This window comes from Balaenoptera musculus, chromosome 1, assembly GCF_009873245.2.
Source record: "Balaenoptera musculus isolate JJ_BM4_2016_0621 chromosome 1, mBalMus1.pri.v3, whole genome shotgun sequence".
Taxonomy (NCBI): domain Eukaryota; kingdom Metazoa; phylum Chordata; class Mammalia; order Artiodactyla; family Balaenopteridae; genus Balaenoptera; species Balaenoptera musculus.
In genome coordinates this window covers 26,572,991-26,590,579 of record NC_045785.1, presented here as the reverse complement: position 1 = coordinate 26,590,579, position 17,589 = coordinate 26,572,991, and the positions used below count along the sequence as shown (strand labels likewise).

The 17,589-nt window shown below is 45.2% G+C and overlaps 1 protein-coding gene across 1 annotated transcript in view; it reads left to right on the top strand.

Moving 5' to 3' along the window:
- Positions 1 to 17,589, top strand: part of CSMD2 (CUB and Sushi multiple domains 2) — a 653,956-nt gene that overhangs the window by 611,312 nt on the left and 25,055 nt on the right. Inside the window, exons 56-60 of the mRNA XM_036829393.1 lie at positions 5,869 to 6,042; positions 10,147 to 10,329; positions 14,334 to 14,510; positions 15,722 to 15,901; positions 16,289 to 16,462. Coding sequence (XP_036685288.1) covers positions 5,869 to 6,042; positions 10,147 to 10,329; positions 14,334 to 14,510; positions 15,722 to 15,901; positions 16,289 to 16,462 — 888 coding nt within the window. The remainder of the gene's footprint in view (positions 1 to 5,868; positions 6,043 to 10,146; positions 10,330 to 14,333; positions 14,511 to 15,721; positions 15,902 to 16,288; positions 16,463 to 17,589) is intronic.

Genomic DNA, 17,589 nt, shown 5'->3' with positions numbered 1-17,589 from the left:
GCTCTAGATCCCAGGTGACTCCCAGTAAAATAATTTTCACTGATGTTTCATGGTTATCATGACATTATTTTACTGGACTAATCGCATTTCTACTCCTAGAAGATCCAATTACCTGTGAATAAGATTGTGACAAATTGTAGACGACTATACGTATCCCCTAGTCAACAGTGTCAATCAGCTGTTCCTTCCAGGTGAAGGCAAACTGCTTTAATTAGTGTGGACATGCAGGGACCAAGGAAAATGCATGATCCGTATCTATGCTATATGCCGTTTCCCTGCTAAAGTGCTTTAAAAAACAATGGAAGCTCTGGAGGTGGCTGGCCATTAGTCCAACTCGCATACTTGCGGTTTAGGAACCAGGGTGGACAGCCTTTTCATTCTGCCATCGGACTCAGCATAGTCCACACCCAATCATGAATTGCTGATTTATATTGTTGTTTTTTGCTTAATTACAATTTTATACTTTCTCAATCCCCTGTTATAATGTGTATCCTGTGTAATGCAAGAAAATCTGCTACTATTAGGAGTGCTAAGTACCTATCTTGCTGATTTTTTTTTTAAAGGTTTGCATTTTTTTTTTAATTTATTTATTTATGGCTGTGTTCGGTCTTCGTTTCTGTGCTAGGGCTTTCTCTAGTTGTGGCAAGCGGGGGCCGCTTTTCATCGCGGTGCGCGGGCCTCTCACTATCGTGGCCTCTCTTGTTGCGGAGCACAGGCTCCAGACGCGCAGGCTCAGTAATTATGGCTCAGGGGCCCAGTTGCTCCGCGGCATGTGGGATCTTCCCAGACCAGGGCTCGAACCCGTGTCTCCTGCATTGGCAGGCAGACTCTCAACCACTGCGCTACCAGGAAAGCCCTATCTTGCTGACTTTTATGTACACATTTAAGCTTAATATGTAGTTAGCAGCTAGAGAGCCACTGCAGAAACTGGAATGATCCAAAGGGATCCCATTTGGACATGGGCATGAACATTAAAAACATTAATTTTTTATATCGACAAATTGAGAAATGCAGCACCAGCTATTCACCTTGTCTTTGTTCTTCGCCTCCTAGATTTTTATGCAAATATGCAATGAATGCAAGTTGTTCCTCTTTATTGTTATCATATGTCCTTTTCTTGTTTCTCCTTATCCATAGCAGGCAAATTGTATTGTCATTAATTTTTCTTTTGTCACAAGCATTATTATTGTTGACTTTTTCCTCCTTTGAAAGAACAAACCACAGGAAGGGAATAAAACAATAGAGTATACTGTAGTTGCTAATTTTACAGACACCCAAGTAGCCTAGATCAAGCCAGTAATGAAAAAATAATTTCAGACATTGCATATACATTTTTAGAGATTATTAGATATTACCATAATTGAACACTATCCTCAAATTCCCCAAAGAAACATTTTAAAGCCAAATAAGAACATCAGAAAAAACAACCAGCTGCTGTCACAGAAATCATTATGGGTAAAAAACATAAATGTGTACATATGTACACTAATAGACAAGAACAGAAATGTTCTTATCAGCATTATTCATGAGTCCAAAACCAGAAACAACCCAAACATCCATCAATAGGAAATGGATGATAAATGTGGTATATTCCCACAGTGGTGTGACAGTCAACCTATTCATACCTTTATGTAGCATACTCCTACATTGTACCAGGGTTGGTCTATGTAAAGTGATGTGACTCGCAAAGCTAGGTTATAAAAGATATCCCACCTCCACCTGGCTTTCTTGGATCAGTCACTCTGGGGGAAGCCAGTCAAGCCATCAGATGAATGCAGCCACAGTCAACATCCTGGCTGCAACTTATGAGGGATTCTGAGTCAGAACCACCTGCCAAACCACTCCCAAATTCCTGACCCACAGAAACCATGATGAATAATGCATTTATTGTTGTCTAAGCTTTGGGGCAATTTGTCACACAGGAATAGATAACTAACACAAATGGTAAACTATATAGCAGAAGTCAGCAAACTTTGGGTCCTGGGCCAAATCTAGCCTATGGCCTATTTCTGTATGGCCCTTGAGCTTAGAAGAGTTTTTATTTTTAATACTTTTAAAATATTATACAAAAAAAAAGAAACAGAAGAATATGCAACACAGACTGTAGGTAGCCTCAAAACCTAAAATAATTACTGTCTGGACAGTAATTAAAGAAAATGTTTGCTGACCCTGGTATACAGCAATGATAATGACCTACTGTTATATACAGCATAGACGAATGTCACAGACATAATGTTGAGTGAAAGAAGCCAGCACAAAAGAATACATACTATATGGTTCCATTTAAATAAAATTCAAGAACAGGCAAACTAATTAATGGTGTATGAAGTCAAGATAGTAGTTTAATTTGAGGAGGGAAGAAGAGAGGTAGTGATACAGAGGGCATGAAGGGGCTTCTGAGGCACTGGTGATATGCTTTTCTTGATCTGGGTCACGTATTCACCTTGTGACAATTCATTAAGCTCTGTTTTTATGGTTATGGTGTTTTTCTATATGTATGTTGCATTTTCATTAAAAAAGAATTTTTTTGAAAAATCATTTCAGAGTTAAAATTGGACAATTTCTGGAAGTCCAGAAATTTCTAGTAAACAGTCATAGAATCATTTAAATTATAATTGGGGGCTCCATTCCTTCCAGAAGGAGAGAATTCATCAGCAGTATTAAAGCAGTACTGCAGAAGGGAGTCAGTTACAATGCTTGAGAGTGTGCCCTCTGGAGTCAATCTGCCAGGTTTCAAGAACTAATTCTACTGCTGAACAGGCCTGTGACCTTGCGGAAGTTACTCTGCCTCACCATGCCTCATTTTCTTCATCAGGAAGGTGGAGATAAAAACAGTGCCTACCTCATAGGGTTGTCTTAAGGAATAGATAGTGTAATCCTTGGAACTCACTGTATCAGTTACCTATTGCTGTGTAGTAAGCCATCTCAAAACTTAAAATAGCATCTATTTTTGTTTTCTCACAATTCTAAAGGTCAGGAATTTAGGTGAAGCTTAGCAGATATATTAATCTGGGTTCTCCAGAGAAACAGAATCAAAAACCAATAGGATACATATATATATTATTATTTTTTACATATATTTTATAGATAGAATATATAATATATATAGATATGTAATAAGATCTATATCTATATAGATTTAGATATATGATTTATACCTATATATCTGTACCTATAGAAACCATGAGCCATCTATATATCTGCTTCTAAATATAATATATGTTAAAATCATGTGAGCCAATTCCTTTTAGATATAGATAGAGATACAAATATAGATATATAGATAGATAATAAGGAATTGGCTCATACAGTTTTGGAGGCAGGAAAGTCCCCAGATCTGTAGTGCACAAGCTGGAGACCCAGGAGAGCGGATGGCATAGTTCCAGCCTGAGTCTGAAGGCCTGAGAACTAGGTAGAGCCAACGGTATAAATTCTAGTCCAAGTCTGAGTCCAAAGGCAGGAGAATATTGATGTCCCAGCTCAAAGACAGTCAGGGAGAATTCTCTCTTACCCCACCTTTTTGTTCTATTCAGGCCTTCAAGAGATTGGATGAGGCCCACCCACACTGGGGAGGGCAATCTGCTTTATTCAGTCTAGTCTACCAATTCGAATGTTAATCTCATTCAGAAACCCTCACAGATACACACAGAATAATGCTGGACCAAATATCTGGGCATCCTGTGGCCTAGTCAAGTGGATACATAAAATGAACCATTCCAGCAGGGCTGGCTCATCTGCACCCAACGTGGTTCAGTTAGGACTGGAGGATCCAAAATGGATCCAAAATGACCCCACCTACATGTTTGAGGACTTGCGGCTGGCTCTTCTCTGCGTGACCACTCTCTCCAGCAGGATGACATGGTCTTCTTTACTTGGAGGCTGGGTTCCTAGAGAAAAAGAGGAAGTTAAAGGATCTCTTAAGCCAGAGCTCAGAATTCCTAAAACCCCATTCCACGACATTCTGTGGATCAAAGCAAGTCCCAGGCCAACCCAGATTCAAGGAGGGAGGAAATACGAGACTCTACATCTGGGAGTGGGAAGAGTGGTAGGCCTGTGCCGGGATGGGGAGAGTTGTGGTGGCTGTTTTCGCAGACAGACAGCCCTTTGGCCACCAGAGTACATATCCTTCCCAGTTGCATGCCAGACCCCAAGGTTTAGTCTGCCCAAATCACTATCATCTCTTCTTGAACTACTGCATCAGCCCCCTCTTTTCTTGCCCCGCCCTAGAATGTTCTCCACACGGTAGCCAGAATGATCTTGTTAAAATGTAAATCAGATCATATCACTCCAGTGGGGTCCCATCATGCTTGTAATAAAGTCCAAATTCTATGCCATAATCTGGCTCCCAGTAACCTCTCCACCCATGTCTCCTTCAGTTCTTTCCTTGTTCGTTCTATTCCAGCAACCCTGGCTTTCTTGCTGTCACGAACACCCCAGGCTCATTCCAGCCTCTGGGCTTTTCCACTAGTCCCTTCCCTCAGAATGCTCTTCCCCCAGATCTCACATGGCTGGCCTTTTCACATCACTCAGATCACTGCTCAAATGTTGCCTCAGAGAGATCTTCCCTGACCATCACCATCCTACTCAAAAGCAGCACCCTCATCCCACCCTGAGCACCCTTTTCCTGATGCAGCTTTATTTTCCTTCATAGCAACCCCTAGAATTACCTGTTTTCTTATTCATGGTCTCTCATCCTCACTAGAACATAACCTCCATGAGAGCATGGACTTTGTTCTCCCAAACACATATAACAGTGCCTCGCACTCAATACATATGTGTTGAGTAAATGAAAGAGCCTGGGATCAACCGTGGCAAGAACAACGGCAAGGCAAGCCCAGCGACGTCGACAGCACCGTCCTGCCCTGGCCCGTACACCTCGACTCTGCACTCTAACCCCATCACTGGTTTCCATGGTTACATTTTGGTGTCTCAGGAAAGGGAACTTGCAACAGAAGAGGACAAGTTGGAGACAAGTGATGTGGGCAGCTGTGAGATGCATTTGGAGAAGACTCTAACTGGCCCTCATTCTGGATCCCGTGGCCAATGCCAACAGTCTCAGGATGACAGATCACCAATTTGTCCTTTTTTTAATTAATTTTTTATTGGAGTATAGTTGATTTACGATGTTGTGTTAGTTTCAGGTGTACAGCAAAGTGAATCAGCCGTACATATACATATATCCACTCTCTTCTAGACTCCATCCCACGTAGGTCATTACAGAGCACCGAATAGAGTTCCCTGTGCTTATAAGTAGGTTCTTATTAGTTATTGATTTTATATAGAGTAGTGTGTATATATCAGTCCCAGTCTCCCAGTTTATCCCCTCCTTTCCCCCTTGGTAACCATAAGTTTGTTTTCTACATCTGTGACTCAATTTCTGTTTTGTAAATAAGTTCATTTGTACCATTTTTTAAGATTCCACATATAAGCAGTATCATATGATATTTGTCTTTCTCTGTCTGACTTATATGTAGTTATATGTATACTATATGTACCACCTTTCTGCCAGAGACCTCTTGGTATGTCCGACGGCAGTGAGGAAATAGGGAGAGGTGAGCACAAGAGGCAAGAAAGAGAAGAAACGGATATTATTGTGTCCCTACTATGTGCTGAGCAGTTTCACATGTATTATCTCATTCAGCTCTTAAAACAGATATCGCTCTGCAGTTCACAGAAACAGAAACTGGAGAGCGAGGTAGGTAGGCATTGTCTGCTGATGCCGAGTGGGTATGCCAGCAGGAGGTTTGCTTCAGTAGATACCCCAGCTTCTCTTCTTCTCTGCCTGTCGCCATGAAAAGCCTAGCATGCGTCCTGTGATGATGATTCATCCTGGTGCAGAGTTGCTGAGATGTTTGCCCTTCCCCACAGTGGTGTCCTGTGGCCATCCGGGCTCCCCGCCCCATTCCCAGATGTCCGGGGACAACTATACCGCGGGGGCGGTCGTGCGTTACAGCTGCACCAGCAAGCGGACTCTAGTGGGAAATGCCACCCGAATGTGTGGGCTGGACGGACACTGGACTGGCTCCCTCCCCCACTGCTCAGGTATGGGCTCTGGTGTGGGAGGAGGGGGTCCAATGGAACACCTGGCTGGGAGGCGAGCGAGCTCCCGAGGGTGTGAGTGTGACAGGTGGACGGGAGGGAAGCAGACCTTTTGAACCCTCATCGCATCCCTCCCAGGCAGAAAGCACGGCTATCAGAGGTCCCAACTGGACTTCAGCCCTTCGTGGTCTGAGCCCAGCTTCATGCCCTTAGTCAGCGCTGGCCAAGCCCATACAGCCAAGAGATTGCAAAACTAGTGAAGACTCAGTTTGTGAGGTCACGCTATGGCCAGAGTCCTGTCCAGACACTTATTACCATGAGGTCCCAGGAATAGTCCAAGCCTTCCTGTTGTTTGGCCCAGGTCCAAACCCCCTCCTGTGTTCTCTTCTCCCCTGTTTGGGACTCCTGGGCCCCAGCCTGCTTCCCTTTCTGTATCACCGCCTCTGCCGTTTGTCCTGTGTCCTGACTGCCCAGTGAATACAGTTCTTCCCTTTAGCACTAACACACCAGCCCCCAGACATTTCCTATGAATGAGTTTGTTTTCCTGTTAATCTCTATGGGGACACAGAGAGATGTTATCAACACAGCAAATGTAGGGAACTGCCAAAGCTCCCGTGTCCATATTTCCAGGTATTCATCTGTAATGTCATAAAAGAACAAAATATTTGAAACTGAATTGTCCCACCAATGAAGAAACCACTAAGCAAAAAAGTTAGCACCCCACAGCTTTCTTTTCTTTGGGGTGAGCCTGCCTGGCCCCAAGAAGGGAGGCTACATGGGATGTTGCCCACAGGAGGGCAGCTGTTCATGTAGCCTGATGTTCCTCAGGGGACCTACCGTGGCACTGAAATTAACCCCTATGCCTTCCCATGCCAGATGCCCTCTAGAGGTAAGGATCCTGACCTCCTCCTAATATAGAAGCCTTCTCCTCAAAGTGGGACCTCACCCACAAGATGTGCAGCTGCTCTGGCAGTTTGAAGTTCCCAGATAAGCCTGTCTTCCAAAATTTAGGGCACTGCCAGAATACCCACCAGGTATTAGTTAGGGCTCCTAAGAAAGGAGAAATTCCCGAAGCACTGGCCGCTGTTTCAAAGGGCTGTGGGCTGCCCAGGACAATCCCAGACACATCACTCTGTTAACACCCAAGACTTTGGCCTCTCACCCTTATTAATCTCATTAATCACCCAGTTCAAGAACTGGCAGGACTATGTATGAGCCACTGGGACTCCTTTAGCCTGTTAGGTGGGCCCCAGACTCCTGTCTGTTTGGACTTCTATTGGAAGTGTCTTGGGGAGGCTGGCATGGGGACGACAAAGATCATGTATATTGAGGCCTCCAGAGTTGTCCACAGAGCAAGTTCCAGGAGGAAGAAGTATTCCACAGAAGAAAGGCATGCATTTCGCGTCCAAATGCCCATCCAAGCATGCATTTGCCCCAGTGTCTTTGGTGAACGGTCCCTTTTGCATAAAGTCCTCCCTCTAGACGTTTCTCTAGGACATGGGACTAATGGTGTTCTTAAGGTCTGTTTTATGTATTTGGGGATCTTTGTGCTCCGTGGGAAAAGGAAGTACAAGGTAGGGGAGGAAGAAATCAGAAAGAAAGACTTCAGCATCTCCTACCCATTAGCATATGTAACCCAATCACACAGTGAGTCTCCTGGCCCAAAAGCATAGAATCCAAAGTCTTTTCTCCCAAACTGTAATTTTCCTTCTCTGAAGTTGTTTTTGCAAAGGCTGGGAAATGACATACTGGAAATATTACAGAAACAATTCTTATAGATAACAAAGCTAGAAAACCTCTAAAACCTTTTCAACCCTGAGATTTCATAATTTTGTGACTACCTAAGTCCTGGTTCTGCCTGTGGAAGAAGGGACTCTTCCTTGGCCACATCAAAGGTCAAGAGGAGACTAGAAACAAGCTGACACCTTGGGAACATGAAAAAGTAAGAAGCAGAAAAGAACCTTCAGAAGACATGGACCTCACTCATTAGGGGATGTGTTGCGTTAAGCTGTTTGATCCCCAATCCTGAACATTCTGAAGAATAGTTTGCAAACTTACTTCTCCCGTGTCTTCCTCAAGGATGACAGACACTTAGGAGAACAGAATCATGGGCAGAGCTTTCCTGGAGACCTCTGAGAACAGGAGTAGAAGGGATTCCATAAATACTAAGGCTGAGGAATGAATGAATCTTAAATACCTTAGCTAAGAAAGTGAAGGTGGAAAAAATAGGTGATTAGGAAGTAACGCTAGATCTGTACTAGTGAGTGGGATATAATTCCACCGGTGATACAGATATCATCTTTTGCAACATCATCTCCTGTCAGTCTTTAAAAGATACACATTCAGGAGTTCCAGGGTCAGATTTTCAAACCTCATTCTGTACAGTCAGTGCACCCAGATGGTGCATAACAGAAGTCATAAGCCCCTGGGCCATAAAGGACATGCAGAGATTTCTGGCATTTCAGACACACTTCAGGAAGTTCATTGCCTACCTCTGCAGTGTCATCATCTTGCTGATGTACCTCTTCAGTAAAGAGTCAACAGTTGCCACCTGCCCCCATGGTACAGTATTCTGTCCCAGACCTCCTTATATCGTTGAAACAGAGGCCAAACACTGCAGTGGAGACTGTTCTGTCCGATAATGCCCAGGACCCGGGAGTCCACCCTCAGGCCTGTTGTGTAATAGTGCTGGCTTCAGCCGAGGCCAGCTAGCCAGTGAGGGAGAGAGAGCGACTCACCATCAGGGCTGCCTTCAAAGGGACCCTGTACTGCCTGTTGCATGAGCTACATCCTGGAAAACGTCAAAAGCTAAGAAAACCTGGCCAAATGTGATAGGCTTTCTTTTTTCAAGTGTTTGAGTTGAAGGCTGAATGAATCCCCCTTCCACGGTAAGGAGCAGAGTGGGGAACATGGGGTTATATAGTATTCTCATATTCTGAGGCTAGACTGGAAAAGGAAATAATCCCAAAACTGAGAGGAAGATACATCAACAGTGGATGGTGGGGTACACATGGCTTAAGCCACTTGTGGTCAAGACGTTACTATCGATGCCTACACACGTGGATTCACGAGGAGGTGCATTCCACTTCAATGGGAAACTTTATCTTCTCATGGAGTTGCCATTTATTCCTTCATTTTCTTCCTCCTTCCTCAAACTTACCACGGCCTAGGCTGATCCAGTGGTGTCTCCCGTGTGTCTCCGTATTCTGAGATGCGCTGGTTCCCACAGGCACTAGATCATGTAGCTTTGTCTCCTGTTCTCCACCCTCCCCCACCTCTTGGGTCCTTAAAACTCTCCTGGGTTGGGTTTGCACAATAAGCCAGATAAATGCAGAAATGTGGCAGGAGGCATGGGGCAAAGAAAGGATGATATGAGGGATCTGAGATATCTAATCTAGAGCTCACCTGTATTGCATAATTTGTGAATAGGAAATCCTCGATTAAAGGCCCAGGATCAAGATTCAAGCTGGGCTGTTGAGCAGAAACTCTGCTAAAAAGTTGGAACTTTTTTCTCTCAGCAGTGGGAAGCCAATGGAGATAAATCAGCAGGAAAGAACCAAAATCAGATGATTGTGGTTGTTCATTGCTAAGATTTAAGGATAAAGTGAAGATAGACTAGAGGGAGAGTTTGAGAGGAAGGGACATTATTTAGGAGGCTCCTGGAATGTAGTTCAGGAGAGAGATGTTGAGCATCTGAGCTAAGACAGTGGAACTGAGAATAGAGAGGGTACCAGATCAGCAGATGGTGGAGAAGAGGTGAAAGGGAGAAGGCCAGCTTGGACCACGGGCATCCCACGCTGGCACAAGCCAAAGAACAAAGGCATGACTTCCTCCACAAAGCTTTCCCTCTGCCTTCTTTCTTCCCTTGCCTCGTGGTCCCCGGGGACCCACACATGACCTCAGACCTCTGTGTCCTTTGACCACTGAGCACTAAGGCAGGAGCCTGTCCTGGTGACTCAGGCTAGACACACGGTCAGTTTCACCACCCTCATTCTTAGGGCCCACTGCCCTTCCTTAGCATCAGCCCAGCATCTTTCTCTCTCCCAGTCCTCCACTCCCTTTCCTGCCATGCTAAAAACAACGGGGTTTTTTGGTTCTGGTCCATAGGAACCAGCATGGGAATCTGTGGTGACCCTGGCATCCCAGCCCATGGCATCCGTTTGGGAGATAGCTTTGCCCCGGGCAGCCTGATGCGCTTCAGCTGTGAAGCTGGCCACGCGCTCCGGGGATCTTCAGAGCGAACTTGTCAAGCCAACGGCTCGTGGAGCGGCACGCAGCCTGAGTGTGGAGGTAATGTATGTGACCGTTCTGCTTCTCCCCTCTGCCGGCCCCAGGATCTTCCCCCGTTTTCCTACTCCCTACCACCTGCCCTCACATGCACAGATAAAATCCAGGGCCCCATTTGAACCCTTGGCATGGTGAATAGTGGGCATCAACACAGAGTTCATGTTCATCTCATTAGTAATCCAAAGGCAGACATATTCCCCACTTACCTAAGAAGGGAAGACACCAAGATAAACTAAGTTAAGCACATTTGCGCATTTATTTCCATACAGTTTCATTCAACAACTGTGTGCCAAATACTGTAGTATATGCTAGAGACACAATGGTGATGGAGACAGACCCACCTTGCCCTCTTGGAGCTTACAGTTTAAGGGAAAACACTGTGTTTAAATAGCATCCAAAGTGCCAAAAGAAATACAGATCCAGCTTTTAAAAATCCTTTAAAAGTAATATAAGCTCTTAGTGATGGTTCCTGAGGTAGGCCCAGTAGGGGAAATTCTATTTCTCCACACACTCCTAAATTTCTGGAAAAAAAAACAAAACTCTTTTTTAAAACCTCTCTCCCTAAAGTCCAACTTTTTGTACCTGCTCCCCAAATTTCTCCCTCCCTCCCTCTCTCTCTCTCTCCCCCCCCGCCCCTCTCTCGGTCTCTCCCTCTCTCTCCCCCCCTCTCTAAAATACAACCTGCATAGCACTCTCCTAGTTAGGAAGCAGTTTAACAGCTAAGAGTAAGATTGACTGAGGTGTTGGAAGAGGAAGGACACAATATGAAATCATCATCTAGCAAGGGAGGAGTGGGAATGGAATAAGGAAATATATAATTGCCAGGCAGCACCAAGGGCTTGTTAAGGTAAGAGCCATTAACGTAAAGTGACAGTAGTCAGCACTGGTCTGGGTTTTTGTTCAAACACATTTAGCTACATAGTTTCAGGCACAGGGTAGGTGAAGCATTATGTGTAGGGTTGGGGTTTTATTAGGCAACTAAGACATTGAAAGAAAGTGGCAAGGAAGATGAGGGTATACACAAAGCAGAGATTATGATGAATCTTAGCATCTAAGCTGGGTAAGGAGGGGATGGGTTTATGAGTGGAGTAAGAGGCTATGAAAAGGTGGTAGGAGCAGTGGATTATAGGTCCCAATCACCAGAGAACGAATTCCAGAGGGAGCGAGCTAAAGAAATAAAAGGCAGTGGTTAGAGAATGGGCTGCATGAAATTGAGATTGTGGCATGGTCCTGAAGAGCAAGGGGAGATGCTCCGGCCCATGATCCGGGGACACCAATGATAGAAATGGAGTCAGTGCCTTCGCCCACTTGTCTGTCCAAAGTCCTGCCTTTCTGGGGGTGCAGTGTTAGTTTTTATAGGATTTTCTAGGCATAGTAAGAGAGCTTTGTGGTACTGAGAGAGTGTTTTGGCAAGGGGCGAATTTAGTATATTCTCAAATATCCACTGTGACCCAGGTTCCCTTTCTTGCCACTCAGGTCCCAGGATGGAGTCAGCCATCAATGTCAGGAGTGTTCAGGGAACAGAAAGTGGGCAGCTGAGAGTTTGGACCTGGAAGCAAATATTTGTTGAGTGAGTGTATGTGTAACATGTACACAGCTCTTTGTGACTTCCCTTGACAAGCTCCCACTTATCTTTCAAGGCTCTACTCAAATTCTTATCTCCAGCCCCAAAAACCTGCTCTCTTTTTAGTGCTTTTTTTCCTTCAAGTGTAGCACTTATTACATCATATTTTAATTCATCTGTTTATAGGTAGGTTCTTAAGATAGACTGGGCTCCTCAGGGGCAGGGGACGTGGCTTGGTCACCACTGCATATCCAGCACCTAAGCAGCACAAATACTTGTTGAGTGGATGGATGTTAGGGCCTATCTGTTGTGCTAATTACATAGGAATCATTTTGTAGATCTGACTCTGGGACTATGTAAATGTTGTACATACTTACAAAATAAAATTAAATGAAAGATTAGAAACAAGTACTCTCCGAATATCAAATCAAAATGGAAACAAATGAACTTAACTATGTATCAAGTTGGTGATTTAATAACCCAGAGAATTATTTCAATTGACTTGAAAAAATGAAATCTGACTATGGTACATATATCCTAAGGACAAAGAACTACAATGAAATCTTTTTTTTTTTAAAGACTTTTTTATTATTTATTTATTATTTATTTATTTATTTATTTATGGCTGTGTTGGGTCTTCGTTTCTGCGTGAGGGCTTTCTCTAGTTGCGGCAAGCGGGGGCCACTCTTTATCGCTGTGCACGGGCCTCTCACTATCACGGCCTCTCTTGCTGCGGAGCACAGGCTCCAGACGCACAGGCTCAGTAGTTGTGGCTCACGGGCCTAGTTGCTCTGCGGCATGTGGGATCCTCCCAGACCAGGGCTCGAACCCGTGTCCCCTGCATTGACAGGCAGATTCCCAACCACTGTGCCACCAGGGAAGCCCAACAATGAAATCTTAAACTGTTTTTTGCAATCATATGGCTAGTAATAAAACTGGTATTACTATTCTGAAACTATTACGTATATAATACCATAATATATATGGATAAAACAAGTTAAAATTATTTATTGTCATTAAGAAGCAAGATTTTCAACATAAAAGGGATATCATATAAAAATCAAAAATTTAAGGAAAAACTCAATTCTAAACTTGGCTTGGTAATATCAGCATAAAGTCATAATGTATTTTCAATTTGAAAAGTTATTTTCCCAGTCTAAAAGTCTAGAATCAATGACCAGCTCGGTAGCAATGAGTACCCTTAATGCCCAGATTGTAGTTTTTAAATCCATTGCCCATTCAAAGGAACCAGAGCTCTTTAGAGAAATGGCTGATTCCAGGACTGGGGCAGGATATATGCAAGATGAACATGGAAAATCTTGTCATTACAACAAGGAATCTACCAAACACAAGTGGGTCATGTCAAAGGAACTCAGGAGCCAACTTGAAGGGGCTCCCACTAGTCAAAGATGGGATAATTTGAGCTTCAATAAGAATAAAAGTGGCCACAGATGGAAACATAGCAAATAAATTCAAATCTGTGAATTCAAATATTGTCCTTTGGAGCTTGCTAGGGAACCAACTCATTGTTCTCACGTCTGATTTTAAAAAAAAGAAATCAAGCATTAATCCAGCCGTCCTATATGAACTCTATTTCTGGGTAAGCAAATATTTGATGATGGACAAGTTCTTAAACACTAGCTAAAGCAGAAAGAGTTATAGAATTAGAATGTCACCATTTCTATCCCCTAATGAAATAACGAATCTGGTCAACAATATTTAATTTCTGGTAAAACCATTAAGTGACAACTAATAGGAACTTTATAATGCCAGGTGAGGCAGGCAGACCCGACCCACTGGTCAGCCTCAACATCACTAACAAGGAAACAACCAGACATTCTGTGCCTCCTGATGTGATGGGATAAGAAAAACACAAAACCTTTGCATAGTACCTTTGCCAAAAAGTAGAACTTGACTACAGTAACTACAGGGGACAGAGGAATATGCTGAACAATGCCTCATTGGTGCAGTTAGTAAAATCCAGAAAGTGGGAGATTCTACCGGATAAATGCCCTGATTTGTGTAACAGATAAATTGTAGGAGAGGGTAATCCAGTAATCTCTGGATTCAGAGTCTTAGAGACATGCCAACCAAATGTCAAGTGTGGACTTTATTTGGATCGTGATTCAAACAAATCAACTGTAAAAAAGAGATAGAAACACTAAGCACTGATTGGATATTTGGTGATATTCAGGAATTGTTTAAAATTTTAGGTGTGATAATAAAACAGATAGAGTCTTTCATTTTTAGAAATCATAAAAAATCCCTACAGGTCTCTCCTCCCCTTCTAAGGGGGAGATGATCTGACATGAAAGCATCCCAAGAGGCATTTCAATCTACAGGGTCCTTACATAGCACGAGGTCTCCACTCTGGGCAGGGCCCAGCCCCCCAGGGGATGCCTGCTCTTGTTCTGATGAATAATGTGTCCTTTCGGCTTCCTAGTGATCTCTTGTGGGAACCCCGGGACTCCAAGCAATGCCCGAGTCATGTTCAGCGATGGCCTGGTTTTCTCCAGCTCCATCGTCTATGAGTGTCGGGAAGGCTACTACGCCACAGGCCTGCTCAGCCGGCACTGCTCGGTCAATGGCACCTGGACAGGCAGTGACCCGGAGTGCATAGGTGAGAACCTCTGGGCTCCATGGCAAATGGTGGCCAAGGCAATCGGGCTCCTCCGTGCCAAAGAAGAAGGCTGTCTGGAGGAGACTGGGAAGGCTGGCTGACATGGTGGGACTTGACCCTGAATGAGAATCATACAGATAGCCTCCACTTACTGGGCACATAGTATGTGACAGCCACTGAGCTAAGTGCTTTGTTTCACATGCATCACATCTTTTGATTCTCACCACAACCCCATGAAGTAGACACTATCAGCTCTACTTTATGTATGAGACTACTGAAGCCCAGAGAGGTTGAGAATATATAATTATTTGCTATTTCTCAGACTCTAGCCAGTTCCTTGGGCTTTCTTTTTCTCTTTTAGGGCAAACCCCCAGTGATCAACCTGATTCTCTTTCCACCTTAAAGCTGCTGCCATCTACCATCTTTGTTAGTTCCTTCTCTCCCTTGGACCCATCCCCACCCCAGCCTGGCTCCCCTTTCTTGCTTCTCTTAAGGGCAGCTCCAGACCCTTTTCCTTGAAAAGCAAATCACTGTGGGGCCCGGTGGAAGGAAGTGATAAGATAAGGGAATCTGACAACATTCTCCCTTTCAAAATCCTAGCTGTGATTTCAGACTCCATTTGAAATCCCCTGTCAAGTTCACTTTTGTTCTGAGGCCAGAGCTCACCAACCCCCCCCCCCCCCCCGCTCACTTGATACCATAACATCGGTATGACCACTGCATCGGTCACAAGACCCTGCTCCTAGGCCACTGGACCCACAGAGGTCTCCTGGGCAGAAGAGCAGGCAGTAAGATGCCCTTTCCGGCGACAAATTGTCTTATGTGGTCCGTCAACACATCTTAACTCTTCAACCTGGAAACGTCCCTCTCCTTGGACCCCAGCCTCATTTATGAAGCGAGCCCTCTGGATACTTCCTCTTAGAGGTGTGGGCTTTAAATGAAAAAGATGGGGTTCCCAGCCCAAGTTGCTGGGGTGTGTAAGGATGGTGCGGGCAAGGATGGGGGACGTAGGACAGCCTTTGCAGGCAGACTTGGCTGCGGGGACTTAGCATGGATGGTGCCCAACTAGGAACCAGGCAGGGGACAGGACATCCCTACTCTGACAGCTTTCCTTCCCAAACACGTGCAGGGAGTGACAGGGATGGCGTTGGGGTGCTGGGGAGAGGGGGGTCTGTGCTCAGAGTGAACAATGCTCTATCTCCTCATCCTAGTCATAAACTGTGGCGACCCTGGGATTCCAGCCAATGGCCTCCGGCTGGGCAGTGACTTCAGGTACAACAAAACTGTGACCTACCAGTGCATCCCTGGCTACATGATGGAGTCACATAGGGTGTCCGTGCTGAGCTGCACCAAGGACCGGACGTGGAACGGCACCAAGCCGGTCTGCAAAGGTGTGTCTGGGGGCTTCAGATGTGGACACAGGGACAAAGAAGGTACAAAAGTCTTGAACATCTAGAAGGGAGGGTGTGATGAGGCAGAGCCCTAACATCTTATCGGGGGGTGTGCAAGGTGAGGAGTGGTCCCTGAACATCTGCAGGGAGGGAGTGGGGAGGTCCTGGGCCTTGAACATTGAGGACAGGGCCGTGCAGAGAGGAGAGGGTTGTCGTAAGGTGCAAAAAGAACAAGCTCCCAAAGGAAGAGCGGGCGTTCCTGCTTCCTGCCGCTTAGCCCAGACCCCCGGCAGGCACAGGGAGCCAGTGACGTCAGTGCTGGCGGCCACCAGAGCCTGGTTTCCCCCGGGGCAGCCCCAGCACTCAGCCTGCTTTGGTCTCCCCCAGCTATCACGTGCAAACCACCTCAGCTCATACCCAACGGCAAAGTGGTGGGGTCCGACTTCATGTGGGGCTCAAGCGTGACGTACGCCTGCCTGGAGGGGTACCAGCTCTCCCTGCCTGCGGTGCTCACCTGCGAGGGAAACGGGTCCTGGACTGGAGAGCTGCCTCAGTGTTTCCGTAAGTCGCTCACGGGGGGGCCTCCGGGGCATCCCATCTGCTGGCTCCATCCCCTTCCCTCCTCTGCTGCTCTGCTTCCAGAGCTCTGCTGCTAGGAGGCCTAGAATGGGGGTCCCCGGCCCTAAATCAGGGAGGAGCTTTGTCCAAGACACTATTAAAGAAGGAAGGGATTTGAAGGGAAGAATATGAGACTATCTTAATTGAGCCCTGGCTCCGCTCGCTGTGTGGAGTCACAGTGGAAGGAAATTAAGCCAGAGATGAGGGAGGTGATTCTGAACCTGAAAGGTTGTTAACTGGATGCTCTAGAACCCAAAGCTGGGGTGATAGACAGGCAAGCGGGGCAGTGCTAGAAACATGCCTGTCTTCAAGGAAAATACCCTGCACAGAAGAGACGCTGGGGCCCTTGTGATTTTTTGGTGAGAGAGTTATTTCTGATCTACCTGGCCCGATTGTGTCTCAAAGAGCCTCAAGTCCATTCCGGGCTCACTTCTTACCGAGTCCCCCAGAGAAGCAGGTTCCAGGTCACTTATTCTTGCCTTATCCCATAATCTGGCTCTGGAACTTGGACAAATAGTAGGACCTGTATTTTCTTTCTACTTGGCACTTATCTAATGCTGCAGAAAACTATCAACTACACGTGACACTGTTTGGGGACCTCTGAAAATTTACTTCAGTTTGGGAAGTTTCAGCAGAGACAAGGGCCAGTAAAAGTGGACACAGGAAAGGCAGCATGTGGTGTGTAGTTAACCCCTTAGACCTTCGTATTCCTCCAGGGAGACATTAGGAAGGGAGCCAGACTCCAGGTTGAGTCTGAACTCAGAAACCTTGCTTTTTGTCTTGAGAAATAGCTGAATTGCTTTTTAACAATGAATTATGGTTATTGTTTAAAGAAAAACCCATAACTGTACTATATCCAAAAATGCAAAGAAGAATGAAATAATCATCTGAACCCTCACTTCCCGATGATAGCCATAGTTAGGCTTGTCATACTTCCACACAATCACTATGCATTTTTGCATGTGTAGCAGTATGTATGCAATTTTCTATAAATGGTACTGAATCATGCTCTTCACAAGTTGTATTCATTCACAGGCCTTCAGCCCCTTGCTCTATCAATACATACTAAT